At 40.2% G+C, this 16,030-nt stretch overlaps 2 protein-coding genes across 2 annotated transcripts; one reads left to right on the top strand and one right to left on the bottom strand.

Annotated features, from left to right (window-relative positions):
- Window positions 1-2,576: 2,576 nt before the first annotated feature.
- On the top strand, window positions 2,577-8,488 carry zgc:112083. Its single transcript, XM_006801601.3, has 10 exons — window positions 2,577-2,647; window positions 3,149-3,333; window positions 4,330-4,556; window positions 4,652-4,763; window positions 4,843-4,995; window positions 5,095-5,169; window positions 5,526-5,646; window positions 7,434-7,572; window positions 7,671-7,795; window positions 7,922-8,488. The coding sequence occupies exons 2-10, from the start codon at window positions 3,183-3,185 to the stop codon at window positions 8,346-8,348; spliced, it is 1,530 nt and encodes a 509-aa protein (XP_006801664.1). The 5' UTR covers window positions 2,577-2,647; window positions 3,149-3,182; the 3' UTR covers window positions 8,349-8,488.
- Window positions 8,489-9,546: 1,058 nt separating this feature from the next.
- LOC148098935 (uncharacterized) lies at window positions 9,547-11,565 on the bottom strand. Its single transcript, XM_087851604.1, has 5 exons — window positions 11,467-11,565; window positions 11,253-11,345; window positions 11,066-11,134; window positions 10,488-10,605; window positions 9,547-10,383 (listed from the first exon to the last, which is right to left on the bottom strand). Exons 1-5 carry the CDS (start codon window positions 11,563-11,565, stop codon window positions 9,662-9,664), a joined length of 1,101 nt encoding a protein of 366 aa, XP_087707730.1. The 3' UTR covers window positions 9,547-9,661.
- Window positions 11,566-16,030: the final 4,465 nt, after the last annotated feature.

The raw sequence follows: 16,030 nt of genomic DNA, 5'->3' as shown, positions 1-16,030 counted from the left end.
ATGCGAGCATCGTTCAGTTCAGTTTAAACAAGCTAGCCAAAGTGCTCTCATCTGAAAACAAAACACTCACTGTTAATGAAATCATGAAAGGGCGGATGTACGACTGGAAAGAAACATTAATTTATCCCTTTATCATCCTTTTTGGTGTCTGGTGGTCATTTTCCTGTGAATCAGTCATCCTGACATAAATCTGCATCAATAATTCAGTCGTTATGGGCCCTCGTGTTTGCAGAGCAACATGAAATATTGAATAAGAGATCAGCAATGGCGCTGGAGCTGCCTAGGCTCTGCCCCCCCCCCCCCCCCCCCCCCCCGCCCTAAAACACATTTGTGGCTGGTCATGGTCCCTCCCTATATTATACTGTCGGTGCAAGTAAGAGTCCTTATTATATTGTATTGTATATTTTTGAAGTTCATTATGGTGGAAACAATAAACTTCATTGACCGTCACAAACAAAACAGGAGCTGTGACAGTGAAAAGGTTTTAGGCTTGAATGCATGTGTGGGGAAAATGGCATGTACAATATTTGTATTAAATATTCACAGCACAGAAGAGACTGCAGATGATTTCCCACTTTATTCGTTTTATAGCAGCTCATTTTTGAGAACACAGAGGAATGAATCACCGTGAATGCGCACCACAGTATAAGGCTGCTGTTATGAATACCTGCATTTTGTGCAACACTGAGCAACTTTATTAGTGTAGCACTGACTTTACTTTAGGAGACATGCACTCTGGTGAAAATATTGTATTTCTTTGACAGACAAGGTACTGACGGTCAGCAAATCATGACCTCTAGTGGAGGGGATCTATGGCACAATCTGACAGTGAACCTTGTGAGCCTTGATTGAAAGGTGGCTGCAGGCTGATCTCAGGTTTCCTTCTGCTTACAGTAGCTTCCTGTTTCTGTTGGCATTAAGGGCTTTCTCAGGCTGGTAGGGATAACCAGTTTCTTCAGGTGTAAATCATCTCTTTTCTGTCTATTAACAACCTGTGAAACCTTCCCAGTGTAAGAATACAGTATAGTACAGCACAACAGAAGGGGAATAATTAAGCCTGGTTCATAATTATGAGCCACACTAGAAAAAATGCAGACATTTTGGTCAAAGATCAAAATCATTCCAAATAAATAAAGTGAATAAAATTAAGAATAAAGTTGCATGCATGGATGATTTTCAGACTGACAGGAAACATTTCTGAATTTATACAAGAGCGGACTATTTAACAGTGAAAATTACTGCTATCATTTAATCCGTCCACTGCACGTGAAATAGCTTGATCACAGCAGTCCTTATTGTACAGGTCTGTTTCTTTGTTCACACTCTGTGTCTGGAGGAAATGCTGACAGGGTGGAGGAGAAGTTGTTGTCACTTCCTGGGAGGAGTTTGGTCTGGCGTTTAAAGATAAAAACAGACATAAGAGCTGTGGTTTAACTGCACTGCCAAAGAAGGAACAAAGAAGACAGAAGGCTTTCCGAGGTTATCAGTGGTGCTACACTTAAACACAGGGTTGAGATTCTTTTACTATAAAATCACAACTGAGCTGATCAATTAATATAGAAATGTATATATATTTTTTCTAAAAAGTTGATTACAACATCTAAACTAAACTAAACTGGCTGAATTTAAACTGAATATGAATAATCTTATGATATAAAATATTTTATGTTTGTGACTATTTTATGTCCTCTTTTTTGATACTTTCCTAAATAGTACTTTAAGTGAATTCAGGGCAGGTACTGAAGTATTTTATTAGTATTTTTACTTAAATGAAACTCCATAACTAAACCATACTACTCCATATTCATTCAGAGGATCTTGTTATTTTATGTTTTATGGATATTAAAATGTAAATACAAGATAAAATAATGTATATTTGTGTGTGTGTGGAGTGTGTATTATCCCTGCAGTAAATAACCAAATTAAATTATATATATATTTTTAGTCTGATACAATAAAGAAATATTAATTGTAGCCCAAAATCATGATATCATCACAGCATTTAAGGAGGTCTAGAATTGGACCTTTTTAAAGTTAATTTTAGGATACAAAGGGAAGGGTTGACTTGTTCCTTCACTACAAAATACATTTTTCTCATAAATGTGAGGATTTATTTTAAGAAATTAAGAAACAGTTTTTCTTTTCTTTCACCTTTCTTTGAGTTTATGTATTTATTTCAAATTAAAATTCTATGGCGTGGCACAAAAATAACGCCATAAAATTCGAGCTGGATGAGTTTAAATACCTGGAATCAGTCATCCGGAGAAGAAGAGAGTGCAGACAGGGTGGAGTGGGTGTAGATGAGCTTCAGGGGTGATTTGTGATAGAAGGATAGAGAGATAGATGTAGATAATCCATTGTGGGACCGTCTAAAGAGAGAAGCTGAAAGAAGAAGAAGAAGAAAAAGAAGAAGCAGAAGAGGGGGATAATAATAATAATAAGTGTATAAAAACAAAATGCTATTTACTTCAGGCTTTAGTTTGCTGCGGTTTCCAGTGCAGTAGGTGGCGATATGCTCAGCTTTCCCGGCACAGTTTTAAGAATAAACGAAGAAGAAGCGACAGGAAATAAACAAAGCCAAACAAGCTGAGAGGAGGGAAGAACAAGGAGGAGCTCAGATCTGCTGTACAAAGTGATATTAACTACTGTAAGAAACATTTATGAAAACCTTGTGTATCACTAGCGTTAGAAACAACAGTATGAATTTATACAATCCCGGGTTAAAATGTACAAGCTGTATTAATTTAGGAAAAGTCGGATAAAGAGCACAGACCTGTGACAGGTTTCGCGGGAGCTAACCTGTTAGCCAGATAAACATCATCTACACAAACACAACTTCTTAAGGATGAAGTAAACTGTTGTTAGCTGTGAACGGCCTCATTAACTGTTATGACCAAAAAAATATATTTTAAAAATATATGTTTTGATGTGGTTTTAGTTATTCATTCAGTCAGATAGTAAGAACTTTGGCGCTAACTTCAGCTAATGACTCTTCAAACATTTACAAACATGTTTCAGTTTCCATCAGTCCTCGTTAGCGCATGCTAACTACCAAAACGGCGTCTTTAGTAGTTTAGATGTCGTAGTTCAGCGTTTCCTTTTCTCCCTGGGTTAAACATATGTGCCTACTTTCCGTGTGGCTGGTTAGGGTGTGACGGGCTGAGCTCACAGGACTCAACGACATGATGACAACAAAGAAACTCGGGAACTTTGAGGTGGTCTGTGAGTGGGGTTCGTGCAGTTTCACCGGCCGCTCCATGGAGGAGCTCAGCGACCACATGTGTCTGCATTTGAAGGACTACCTGGGGGACAACGATGCCCTGGAGGAGCTGGGTAAGCGATTTTGCGTGCAAGGGTGGGCGAGGGGCCGCTTTTGTTGGGCAGCACATTAAGTTTATTAGCATGGGGCTTAATGGTCAGTGTTTGGTCCAAGTGTTGTCCAGTTTAAATATGCCTGTTGAATTTTACAAAGAGGTGTTATTGTTACTCAACTCTCATTGTGGTTGTGTGTAGATCAGTGCAAGTGATTGGATTTTATTGTCATTTAAAATTTTGGCTTACAGTGATTTATATGAACAAGATTACAGAGATAAAAAAAATATCATTGTGCTGTTTTCTGTTTTGCAGCATTTCTCTTGTTTTGCCTTTCAGCTCATCCTCTCTTTTATACTTTTGTCCCTCCATCGGCCAGGCTGTGGCACATTTTCTTGTTCTGGGTTCTTTTGTGACCTCTTGGATGAGTCACTGAGGCGCTCTTAGAGTAATTTTGGTGATTCAGTAATTCTGCCTTTGTAGATATTAAATTGTCTTTAGCTAATATATTAAAATTAGTTTGATGATCTGAAACAAATATGCAAAAAAAAGAAAGAAAGAAAAATCAGGAAAGGGGCAAGTTTATGGATTAAACTAATTGTGATGTCTGTACTATTTTACTGGTAAATGCTTATTTTAATCACTCACCACTACCAGTCATCTCTGCATCATCTAACCATAACCTGCTTATATTACGAATGCAACAAATGGCAGTGCTGCAGAGTGCGCTATAAAGCCCCCTGCTTCACGGTGTATTTATGAGTCACAAGTAAAACTGCTTTTGTAGCTACAGTCAGATTTTGCCGGTACATGGTTTTAGTTTTATTTTGTGACAGCAACTGTCTCTACTCAACACCAGACTATACGATGGGATACTTCTCAACCTCATGCTGATCACGGTTAATCTGGTTTTCATGTTATTGGACATGTGGGTGCTTTAAAGTTTTTAAAGTTGCTTTAAACATTCTGTAATGACATTGCAATAATTACTGATTCCCTTTCTTTCTTTTTCATTAGATGAATATGCGTGTCTCTGGAATGGGTGTGAATTTCTCTCCATGGGTAGCCCTGCAGAGCTGGAGGTCCATGCTTATTTCCACAACTACCATGGGAAGCTCAAGTTCATTGGGTCACAGCTGCTCAAGTCCCGTCCAGATCTTCCCAGCTGCAATCAAGGCATGCACAGCAACAATCTGGTCCCTGAAGGATCAGACGGATATGTTTGCCAGTGGGAGCAATGTGATGTAGGTATTTTTCATTTAAGTTATCCAGTCTTCACTAAACGATTGATTATATTATCATGGGATTTATTTATTTTTCCTTGTTTTCTTTTTTAAAGTGTACATTTAATAATCCTGAGTGGTTCTATCGACATGTGGACAACCACATAGAAAGTGCTGAACCACAGTCTCTGCCTCAACAACAGCAGGCGCTCTTCTGCCAGTGGGCAGGTACGACCGGGAGTTTTTTAAACGTTCGTGAGACGCTATCTCCTTGGACACCCTGTGACGTTTCCCGTTTTGTTCACAGGCTGCGACGCCTTTTTCAAGATCAGATACCGTTTGAGGGAACATATGCGGAGCCATACTCAGGAGCGCCTTGTCGCCTGTCCTACGTGTGGCAGCATGTTCTCCAGCAACACAAAGCTGTTTGACCACCTGCACAGGCAAGCTGAGCCAGTAGGTGAGACGGACGCTTAAGCTCGCATTAAATTTCTATGATGTTGATGTTTTAATTGCACCGCCTTATTGCTGATGTTTGTATGTGTACTTATCCTAACAGAGACGCTGGTTTGTGAACACTGTGGGAAAGCTTTTTCCAGCGAGAGGCTTTTGAGGGATCATGTTCGTCAGCATGGTGAGTTTTATTTCTAAGTTTTCTTTTGGGATTAAATTGTTTTTATGGCTGTTTGTCTTGAAATATTAGAAATGGAGAGAGCGGTTTATGAGCAGTTTATCGCACATTGCTACAGATTTTCTTTTGTTTCTGTTGTCAAGCTCCCTACTGTGTGGTCTTTAGATTTGTATTCATTGAGCTCTTATTTTGTACTGAGTTATGTCATTTGGTTGGTCAGGTGTACAAAATCTGATCTATTTGAGTTTCTTTGTGATCTGTTAGTTATTAAACGTTAATAGATCCATGGTGGATCTCTGACTCAGTTTGATCATCTGTTACATGCATTGCCCCTCCTTTTTTTTCCTTTTTACTCTCAGTGAATCAGGTGAAGTGCCCCTTTTGTGACATGACCTGCACCACTTTGGCTGCTCTGAAGATCCACATCAGGTTCCGCCATTGTGATGAGCGTCCGTTCCCGTGCGACTTCTGTGACAAAAGGTAGATCCTCAAACACAGCTCATCAAGTGTTCAGTTAACAGCAAACACACTCTTAACTCCATCGTTTTCTTTAATATGGCAGCAAAAGCTGGGTTATCAAGTTTCAGCTATTTCAGTAAAATTCTGTATCGTGTATTTGTGAGGAACCATGTAGCATTTTTAACATCCAAAGTCAGAAGGAAGTTTTCATTCCAGCTGACTCATTATTTCCTTCAGTTTGTGTATGTGTAAGTGTGAGGCAAAAACTCAGCCTTCAGGTGACTTTAAATGCTTAATTTCTGCTCTTAGCTCGTCAGTATCCTTAACATGGTGCTCTCAGGTACACAGCTCTGCTTGTGAATACAGGATTCGCTAAAAAAGGTCTTTCAGACTGAGGAAGAACAAAGTGGGTGCACTGTGGGCCTGGTATATAACAAACGGGAATTATTCTTAACTGTGATCTATGCAAAGCTACTTTAGTATAGAATCAAAGAACAAAAATGGGAGCTGGAAATGAGCTCAGGATAATATCTGCTCTTTAGATCTTTTTATTATATGTTTTTAGTCAAAATACTCCCTTTAATATCTGCTTCAAATGTAACCAGTCTTTAGTCGTGCCTTAAAAAATATTGTATACCCTTTAAGGAATTCTCCTAATAAGACCATAACCAAAACTATTAGGAAAGGTTTGTTAAAATATTGTGTTTAAAGGGGTTTTTAAAGAAAGAGCCACAAAATATGAAAAAAGAAATCAGTTCCTTGTTTTATTGTCTTTCAATCATTTATGTCTCTGTATGAGATATATTGGTTTGCAGCCTCCTGTGATGTCAGAACAGCCTAATCATCGTCTCCAACTGACCCTCCCCCAAAGGAGAATCAGCAGGATTGACATACAGATGTTTGTAACTGTTTCTGTTTCATTTGGGGTGTTTTTTACTCACGCATAATAGACATTTTTATTTATGAAGTAACCACAAAGAACAGGAAAATGCAGGCACTTCTGTTCAGTAACACAGACTTTACTGCCTATGCTGACCAGTCCTGCTTATGTGCATATTCCTGGCTGGAGCTCAGTCGCACAGCAGCTCGTTTGCTTTTAAAGCCCCCCGATACGCCCTGTTAGGAGATGAGTTAAAAGCAGGGGTATGAAGGTGGGGAAAAATTAGTGACCTGTGTGGTATTTTTTAGCTGAAACTTGAAAAACATATTACTAGAACACATGAGGGTAGAAACGGGCCATAATATGAGACCTTTTAAGTAGCAGTGCAATTTTTGACTCATCTGTATTGAAAATGTAAACAACTATAAGTAAGTAAGAAGTAAGAGGCTCAAACACGTGACATTTGAGTGAGAATGCTGCTAGAGCCACATCTTTATTACCAAAATCAGTTTTTACCCAATCAGCCTTGAAAGGCTGATGGGGTATTGTCGTAACCCTGCTGTGCAGGTGGCTTGGACACTCAAATTTGTGAATACAAAAAAGGAGGCGACATAGGATTTTTAAATTCATACCATAAGTGATTCTACAAAAAGTCTCAGATGAGTTTGAAACTCAGTGACTTGGTCCTCAAGGTCAGAGGTCAAGTTTTCTAAAGATCTTGCAAATGCGATAACTCGAAAAAGATGTCACCAAGTATTTGAAATTGACACCAAATCTCCCTCAGGTTGGAATCTCAGTGAGGTCAACTATTCTGAAAATCACTTTGGAATTTTTACATTTATACCAGAGGTGCATCTACAGGGAGGCTGAGGGGTAAAAGCTACAGTCGCCAGTATTTTTAACTGTTTCCATCTTTATTTCCCCACAGATTTAAGAACCAGCGCGATCTGCAGAAGCACACAGAGGTTCACAATGAGGGCACCATGTACAGCTGTACAGTGGAGGGTTGTGATTATACTTGTCATACGTTCCAAACAATGAGCCAGCACTTCAAGAGAGTCCATGAGGTTTGTAACACAGTGTTGTCCAACATATTACCTGGTCAGATCATCTCAGCCTGCTGTGACTGTAGATATACTAATGTTTTTTTGTTGATGACCAATAGGTTGGGGGAATGGCTAAATATAAATGCCATATCTGTGATAAGGTGTTCTCTTGGTGTTACACTCTTACACTTCACCTTCGTAAGAAGCATGAGCTGAAGTGGCCCTCTGGACATTCCCGCTTTAGGTGAGTCACCTGTGGTAACAGTCATCCTCTCTGCTTTACAGTCCTCTGGGTGCGACAAATATAATTTAAGTAGAGCTGAAAAAACGTAAAAACTCAAATGGATTCCTCTCCTCTCCTGTCATACAGGTACAGGAAGGATGTCGATGGTTTCCTGAAGTTAAATATGGTGCGCTTTGAGACTGTTGAAGTGACAAAGGAGATCATGAAGAACATGGCCAAGAAGCCTCAGAGCCTTCAGAAAAGTCCAAGTGGCAGCAGTCAGGACGAGAGCGCTGCTGTCACGCCGGAGAGCGGCCGAAGCTCTCCCACAGGATCCTCCTCGCCCTCCTCCAGCTCCTCCTACTCCTCAGAGTTCTCAGGAGGTGAGGACATGTCGTCTCAAGCCAGCCCCAGAGGCAGCGACTCTCCTGTCTACTGTGTGATGAGCACCATTCCTCACATTGAGGACGAGTCTGCAGGACTGATGCAGGAGGACTGTGATGGTTTTGGGGCTTCTGGAGCAGTCCAAGCTCTGACGGAGGTTGCGAGGGGCCTCGGCATGGATGTGGTTTAAGTGTTCACTGTGCGCTGGGTCAGATGACCCACACCCAGTGTAGGCTTTATGCAATTAATTTGGTTTGTTTGTGCATATTTTGTTGTGGAGCTGTTAGTGGAGACATCATTGGAGCAGCTGTATTTTTTGTTATTGTTATTGTTGTTGTTGTTGTTTTTAATTTATCCTAACCTTTCCTCACATTCTCCAGCATTTCATATATTGAAATCTTATAGGCTCAAATACCACAACCTTGCTTTTAAAGCCTCTGTACAAATATGAACCACAGGTAAAAATTTCTGTTAAAGTTTTTATGAATGGGGGAGGAGTTAAAAGCACTAGAAAGCTTGTTCCATGAAATGTTCTCCAGGCACTGAATTCTGAAGACTTTATTTTTTGTTGTGACCTTTGTTGAATTTTATTGTTACACAGTTAAATACATTTTTGAAACAAGAAAAGATCGTGCCATGTTTTTGTGTCTTTTTGTGGCTTTGAGGTTTTAGGGATGCTAATGAGGGTTAATCCACATCTATTCATACATCCTCACTTTTAGCATTTAGCTCAAAGCTTATGTGCAAAATACAGCCTCAGACAGAATCTCCATAAACTCCATAAATCGGCAGTTTTTCATTTTCCAGTTTTTTTAGAGGCCAACCTGAGCCCAACTTAAAAAAAAAAAAAAGTAAGCACATGAACATGAATCTGCTTACACTTTAAGGTGTAAATAATCAGTGCTGTTCACTGTGCGGAGTACCACAGAAACCTAAATGACAAGACAGACGCTGTAAATATATATTTTTAAATACCTCATAGTACCCATCATGTCCTAATGATACCTCATAGTACCCATCATGTCCTAATGATCTTTGTGAGTCCTCTGTTACCAGCTCCCAACTTGAGTTAGGGAACCCAGTCTGCTTTTAAGATTGGATTAAACTTCGCTTTTAGGTCAAGCTTACATTCAGCTATGAAGCAAATGGCTCAGACTGCTGGGAGACCTTCCTTGAAAGCATTCAACATGCATTTATAAGCCATTATTTTATGTCTTTAATTTGTGTGTTCTCTCTTGGAGTTTGAAATGTTGCTGTTTTTTCCATTATCTTCAATTTTTCCTTCACTTCACCCAGCTCCAGGACATGCTTGCCCTCGATGAACCTGCTTCTGTCAGAGGTACTTTCTCCCACTCTGGCTGATTACTCAGAGATTCCTAGTGCCTTGATGTGACTGTTTTTATTTGGCTCGGTATAAATAAAACTGAAGTGAGAGATGAAATTTGAGAATGTGAGCTCTCCCTTTCTGAGCCTACTCTGGAGACTCAGGGTCCCAATACTGCATTAGAGCCAGTATGAGGCCGCTGGCGTCTGCAGCGGTGTTGACACTTCTCTCGACAGAAGTGTCTCCCTCACTCGAAGGAAATAAAGAGGTGACGTGATACCTCTTGCTACAAGGGGTTTCCTGATTGCCTTGCAGGTATTCAGTGAGTAGTCTTTAAGGGTGTGTTTCCTAAAATGGAAACTGTGTGTGTCCCTCATTGTCCCCCATGAAGACGTTTGGCAGGGATGCGGCTTGGTGCCTGGATAAGACGCATTAAATCTAATGCTGTTAGGATACAGGAAAGAGCAATCACTCATGTTAGTGTGTTGCACTTGCATGTTGTGTGCTGGTGGATGTGTATAAGTTGTGATGAATGGAGATGGATAATACTGCAAAGTCTGAGAAGAACCAAACGGACTGTTGAACATTTCGTGCCTCATTCTCTTTGCTTTGTTGATGCCTTCACACTCAAACTGCCTCTTCCTGTCGAGCGATCCGCTGTGTCTGCCATCAAGGTCAGAAGTGACTATTAATTCCCCGAACTTCTCTTTATGAGGTAAATCCTTTGTTGGGCTAGATTGGTGGATCTGGTGTTTCTCTTTCTTATCAGGTGTTGAGTGCTGGTCCTGCTTCTCACAGTCAAGTTTCTCCCTGTTCGCACGGCTGTGGGTAGACACTGGTGGAGGCATTTGAAGGTCAGAGACAGAACAGTCACAGCTTGTAGTTTCACTCTTGCTTCCACCTGAAGAGAATTCAGACGAAGAGTCTAAGTCCAAGAAAAGAATCAGTGCTACATTTCTGTTTTTGCTGCAAAAACGACTTAATCATTACTGGCGTGAAACTCACCTGAACACGGGTGTGCACACGGCTGGTGTAGTTCCTTTTGTTGCACAGAGGCAGAGGGACTGCTAGCAGGACACTCAGGTGTCAGCTCCTGTTGACTGCTGTGCATTTGTTGCAATTTCTGGTAAATTAAATATTACATGTTGTTTATCAGACAAATCAGCTGTGCAATACAAGATCAGTGTGATCCATTAATATTATCCCTCTACGAACTTTTCACAATACAATTCACAATAACAGTATTATTGTGACATACCTCTGAGCTGAAAAACAATAAAGCTCAGGTAGTTTATCTCTTAGGAAATGAATTGCACTCAAAATAGGAGTATGAGGAGGTGCTGAAGAGCATCTCTGAATACACAACAAATCCAATCGTAAAGTAGATGGGCGACAGCAGAGCGACTGGCAGAAGACCACACCAGGGTGCCACTTCTGTCAGCTGAGAGCAGGAACCGGAGCCTACAGTTTGCATGGGATCACCAATGCTTCCACACATAACTCCCAAAACATGTAGAGACGTTCAAAACTACCACAAATCCCAATAAAAAAAAAAAAAACAATTCAATTTATTTAGTGCTCACCTTGAGTTGTTTGTGGTGGTAAATTTTCCACGCGATACACACGTGCAGTGCGCCCCATCTCCCTCGTATCTGGAAAAGAAATCACTCATTTTAATGAAAACAATTTCATCTATTTAAAAGGAAACTGAAGTAACATTTTATATATTTTAGTTACTGTATTGATGAGATTCTTGAGTTTTTTACTCACTGTTGAGTTAGAGGATCTAGTTGTTGCTCTGTGCGAGGCTGTGATGGGTGCAAAGAAAGTCCTCACTGTTTGTCCGGGCAGGTTTGTGTTAAACTGCAGCAAGATGTAAAAGATGGATATCAGTGAGGAGTAGGTAAAAGCAGGTGAGGGGCCTGGAATAACTTCCAAGTCTGAGCAGCTTCACATGAGGATAGTTAAAGTAATCACATCTCACATTTCTGTCCTGAGGTCCCATCAATGCTGGATTTGGCAGGATGCTCGAGGACTGGTGCAGGACGGGAGTGAAGGCATGCCGCGGGGTGTTCTGATGCATGTGGAGAAGTTGACGGAGCAGGCTGTGGTCGCAGGAAGTAGACTGATGAGACAGAAACAAGTGAGAGTTTTAGTTTCTGAGCTAAGGTGGCAGATCGCATGCTGTAGAGCAGGAGATTTTAAAGTCTGACACTATGGGGCAAGTTAGTTAACCACAACATAAGCTTTGTTTTCTTGCCCTATATCTGTTTACATTTTGGTAAATTGGCTTCATTTAGAGTATCAGAAAATCCCACTTAAAGCGTTTCACCGTCTCTTATATTGAAACTGAAGAGAACTTTCAAACAGGATGATTTTCCTGGGAAGTTTTGGATACTACGGAGCTCCCCGATCTCCAGTTCATTGTGGTTTTTGATTTAAGGACACCAATCATTAAGAATGTTTTCTAAAACATATTGTACAGTATTGAGTAAACCTTTCAGGCAATTTGCTTTTCAAATCACATGCAAATGACTGTATCTTGTTAGCTGGCATTACAGATGGTAATCCAATTGAGGCATTTTCTGTGCCAATCCATTTAATTAATTTAAAATCCATCCGTTTCAAGGACACATGATTAGTAATGCTGTTAGTGAATGGGAAGCAAAGTGATGAATATAATATTAGAGAAAATTAATCTCTAGTGATTTATTGTAAATGTGGGACACATAGGAAAGAAGCAGAAAATAACCTGATCATAAGACAGTCCTCACCTATTTCATTCATATCAACAGGTAATTAACCAGCACACAGTATTAACGTATTGGTCTCTGTGCTCGCAGTGCACAGTGGGCTCTGTAGTTTGGCTCACTGGGACTACAAACATTTAAAAACTATTAAAAAAAAAGTTTCCGACAACCTGTCTTTGCTGCAGCAATCCAATAGCCTGATCCCTCCTTTCTCATAAAGACAAGATTAGCGAGAGGCTACACATCCTATGTTCTCTAAATTTCGTGCATGTCAGCGTGCCACAGAAATCCTTTAATCTCATAAAGGAGCTGTTTGTTAGGCGAACAGCAAACAGAGTGAATAAGGCTTTGGAAACATCTTGCTGTGTCATCGGAGGGCACAGATAGCACCGGGGCTCGCCTCTGACATGACATGTGCTCTTTTTTTTCATGCTCAGAAAAAAGAAGGTTATTAATTTGAATCCTTTATTTTTTAACATGTCATTAGTAAAACAAACTGGCACAAACGACAGCTGAACAGTTAAGGTCGTTTCTGACAAATGTTTTATTCACCTCTTCTAATGTTAATATTTCATCGTTTTATATGATCATCAACTAAACTTCTAAGAAACATTTTACTGTTTTCAGGCAGTTTATTGGTCAAAAAGCCGCTTTACAAAAATGGAAAAACAGCTATCACTTGCAGTCCCAGAGCAACTGTAACACAAGTTAATTTAATTTAATCACCTGAATCATCACATAATTAACATAACACGGTGAAAATAGATGTAATTTTATGTTTGAGAAGTAAATTTACACGGTATATATAAATTGTCCCCGTCTTACAGCAGGGGTCCCTCTCACAATTTAATATTTGACATTTTCCCTTCCAAAGTCATGTATGTTTTATACATTTATGAGTCTTACCTGTGAGCACCAAGTCCTTTTAAATTTCAGCTAAATGGTGGGGGAAAAAATCCAGATCAATTCAGCCGAGCATTCAGGAGCGTGAACCCTGTTTGTTGTCCTGCTGCAGGTCCTAACTTCATGTCAACAGGAACCACTTGTTGCTGTCAATTGGTCAGTGTTACTTACCAACACTGGGAAAGACCATTAACTACTCCTAATGGCTTAAACTAATCCCATCAGCCATATAAATCTTTGTGATTGAGTTTAGGGAAAGACAGCTTGTGTGGCAGCAGAAGGGATTTCACAAAGAGAGACAATGGAAATAATTGCAGCACCTCCAGCCATTTCTATTGTTAAAAGAATCCCGTCCAGGACAGCGCAACGTGTAAATATTCAGCAGGTCGATGTGGTTTCAACACTAATAAAACCTGTTTTGTTAGTGAGCAAAACTAAACTTCATTATGAAATTTAAATACTGCAAGCTATTATCGATCGTTTTTAACTTGTCTGATGAACCCATAACACTGCGAGGTGTCCATTCATCTGTTTGTCTGTCCTGTCACAAGTCACAAAGAATCACTGCTCCTCCTTGAGCAAGGTGTCAAACATCAGGTCTGGGGGCCAGAATTGTCCCGGCATAGGCTTTGGTTTTGGAACATATGAAAGGGTGAAAGAGGCCATAAATCTTTGGACTTTTAACTGTAATTTTTTTAGTCTTACAGCTTTTTCTGCTGTTAAAGACCTCCCCCGCAGCCATCCATGCTACACCACAGGAGTTACATAATGGATACATTTTTCGTCTACTACAGAAAGTTTGGTTACTAATAAAAGTGAGCTATCAGAACTTTTTTCTTAATGTTACACATATACATGCACAAAATTAAACAGGTGGACCTTCACTTGTCCGACCCATTTTACATCAAAGCGGGCTGCATGTGCCCCTCTGATTATGTTTCCGTACCCAAGTTGTGCTCATGGTCAAGGCCACATTTGTCATTTTATGGACACTTTTCTATTTTCACAGCATGAGCTTCATGCATGCTGCTCACTTACCATCTTTAACATGAGATTCTCCAGACTGATAAATTTTGCATGCACAGCATAGCAGAGAAAGAAGTTGCTTTGCCACATGTGCTGTATGCCACACGCTTCCTTTTAGATGGCAATGATCATGATGTACAGGAGTGGCCCTGTTGGTTGACTCCCACATTAGGAGGAAGTGGTTGGTGACTTCCTATCACTAATGAGCTGATACTAGCAAGCAGGTCAGCCCTATGCATGGTGATCCTGTGTTCATGTATTTTCATGCTCTTTGTTTTTTTTTTTTGTTTTTTTTTTACAGGTATTATGTTGTCAAAATACTCCTGAACTCAAAGATTTTCATTAATAACTTAAAAAGAGACATCTGAATCCAAACAGTAAAAGTAAGTAATACAGTTACACAATTATTAATTACTTTGGTCACTTTTTACTTAAAACTTACTTAAAAAAACGTAACATACCCAACACCTGGGACAGTAGTGTGTCCTAGTACGCACTATGTGGTCACACCTTTTTGAAAATAAGCACTTATCAACACAAGCTGGAATCATCCAGAAAATGGTGTTACCCTGTAAAAATCTATCAGTTGCCCCACTTTGCCACAGAGTTTCAGCCAGAAAGAAGCATGCGGTCACATGATGTTACTGTGAGGCTCAACATGGAAGCAGCGTCAGTGCTAATATGACACCATCATCCGCATAAGAAAATCTACTGGCTGGCTCCGAACATACCTACTCCCAGTATAGCGCCAGTGTTCGGCTTTCCACATGAAATGGGGTTAAATACTCGGATTCTTTGAATTCTGTCATCTGGCTCAAGCTCCATGTCCCAAATGGCCCCAGACAAATTGTGCTACCCTTCAATTGGATCCCATTAAGCAGAACATAAGACGATGATTGGATGAGGCTTTGGGATGACATGTTCTCCTCGATTAGCTAATTCCATTCTCACTAACCATCCAAATCCGGTTAGTGTGGGCAGGGTTAAAGCTGCTCCTGCACTGAACATTACTCACTCAGCGAGCGATCTATTGCCCTTTTTAACCTCAAGCGCCAAGACTAATTAGACAACTTAAAGCTGCTTCTTCAGAATGGAGCTACAAAGACTACTTTAGCTATTAAAAACCTTTCACTGATTAAAACAGATTTGTTTCTTTAGAATAATCCTATAGAATCCTTTTCTATATATTTTTATTTGTATTTACACAAAATTCCCTTCACAGCTCTGCCCAGTGTGAGCCTGGGCACCAATCAGGTGGTTGATTAAACAAACCTGTGTTAGTTTGCAGAGCCTGTGAAATGGTGATTTGAAATCTAAATCGCCAAATGAGCTTCCCCCATATTATTATTTGTGCAGAATGTTAACTTTTAGTTATTTATTTAGCACAAACTAAGCCAAAACGAGAAAAGAAAGTCCTGCTTCCACAGGAATCGCGAGGGTAAGTAGCAGCTGGGTGCTGCCTATTGAATGCACTTGGTTAACCGATCCTCAGCAGGTCTGGGCACCTCTATCAAAGCAGATGTTTGTCTGTTTCTGGTCTGGAGCTTTCAGGTGTGTGTTAACACAATACTGGAGTTTTCCCAGGAGTGGATGCCCCAACAAATCCATGTATCTGACTGATAAAGCCTTGGTCCAACAGGAAAATGTCTGGAAAAAGAAGAAAATCGAGGTGCTGCAACGGCTGAGTCAAAGTCCAGACCTCAGCCTGGTTGAAATGCTGTGGTGGGACCTTAAAGAGACCTGTGCATAAACCAGTACACATAAATATGAACTGAAGCATTGCTGTAAAGAAGAGTGGGCAAAAGTTCCTGAGCCAACCATGTGAGAGACTGTTAAACTGATTACTTCAAGCTATTGCTGCTGAATCCT

This window comes from Neolamprologus brichardi, chromosome 14, assembly GCF_056152115.1.
Source record: "Neolamprologus brichardi isolate AB-2024 chromosome 14, ASM5615211v1, whole genome shotgun sequence".
NCBI classification, from domain to species: domain Eukaryota; kingdom Metazoa; phylum Chordata; class Actinopteri; order Cichliformes; family Cichlidae; genus Neolamprologus; species Neolamprologus brichardi.
This window is presented reverse-complemented; position numbering and strand designations above follow the sequence as displayed.

Bases quoted from the DNA above. Each gene is read 5' to 3' on its own strand.
- zgc:112083 (XM_006801601.3), top strand. From the start codon at position 3,183: ATGATGACAACAAAGAAACTCGGGAACTTTGAGGTGGTCTGTGAGTGG. The intron at 4,557-4,651 runs GTAGGTATTTTT...TCTTTTTTAAAG, and splicing joins GCCAGTGGGAGCAATGTGAT to TGTACATTTAATAATCCTGA. The intron at 7,796-7,921 runs GTGAGTCACCTG...CCTGTCATACAG, and splicing joins TCTGGACATTCCCGCTTTAG to GTACAGGAAGGATGTCGATG.
- LOC148098935 (XM_087851604.1), bottom strand. From the start codon at position 11,565: ATGCATCAGAACACCCCGCGGCATGCCTTCACTCCCGTCCTGCACCAG. The intron at 11,346-11,466 runs GTGAGATGTGAT...ATCTTGCTGCAG, and splicing joins TGGGACCTCAGGACAGAAAT to TTTAACACAAACCTGCCCGG. The intron at 10,606-11,065 runs GTGAGCACTAAA...TTAATTTACCAG, and splicing joins ACCACCACAAACAACTCAAG to AAATTGCAACAAATGCACAG.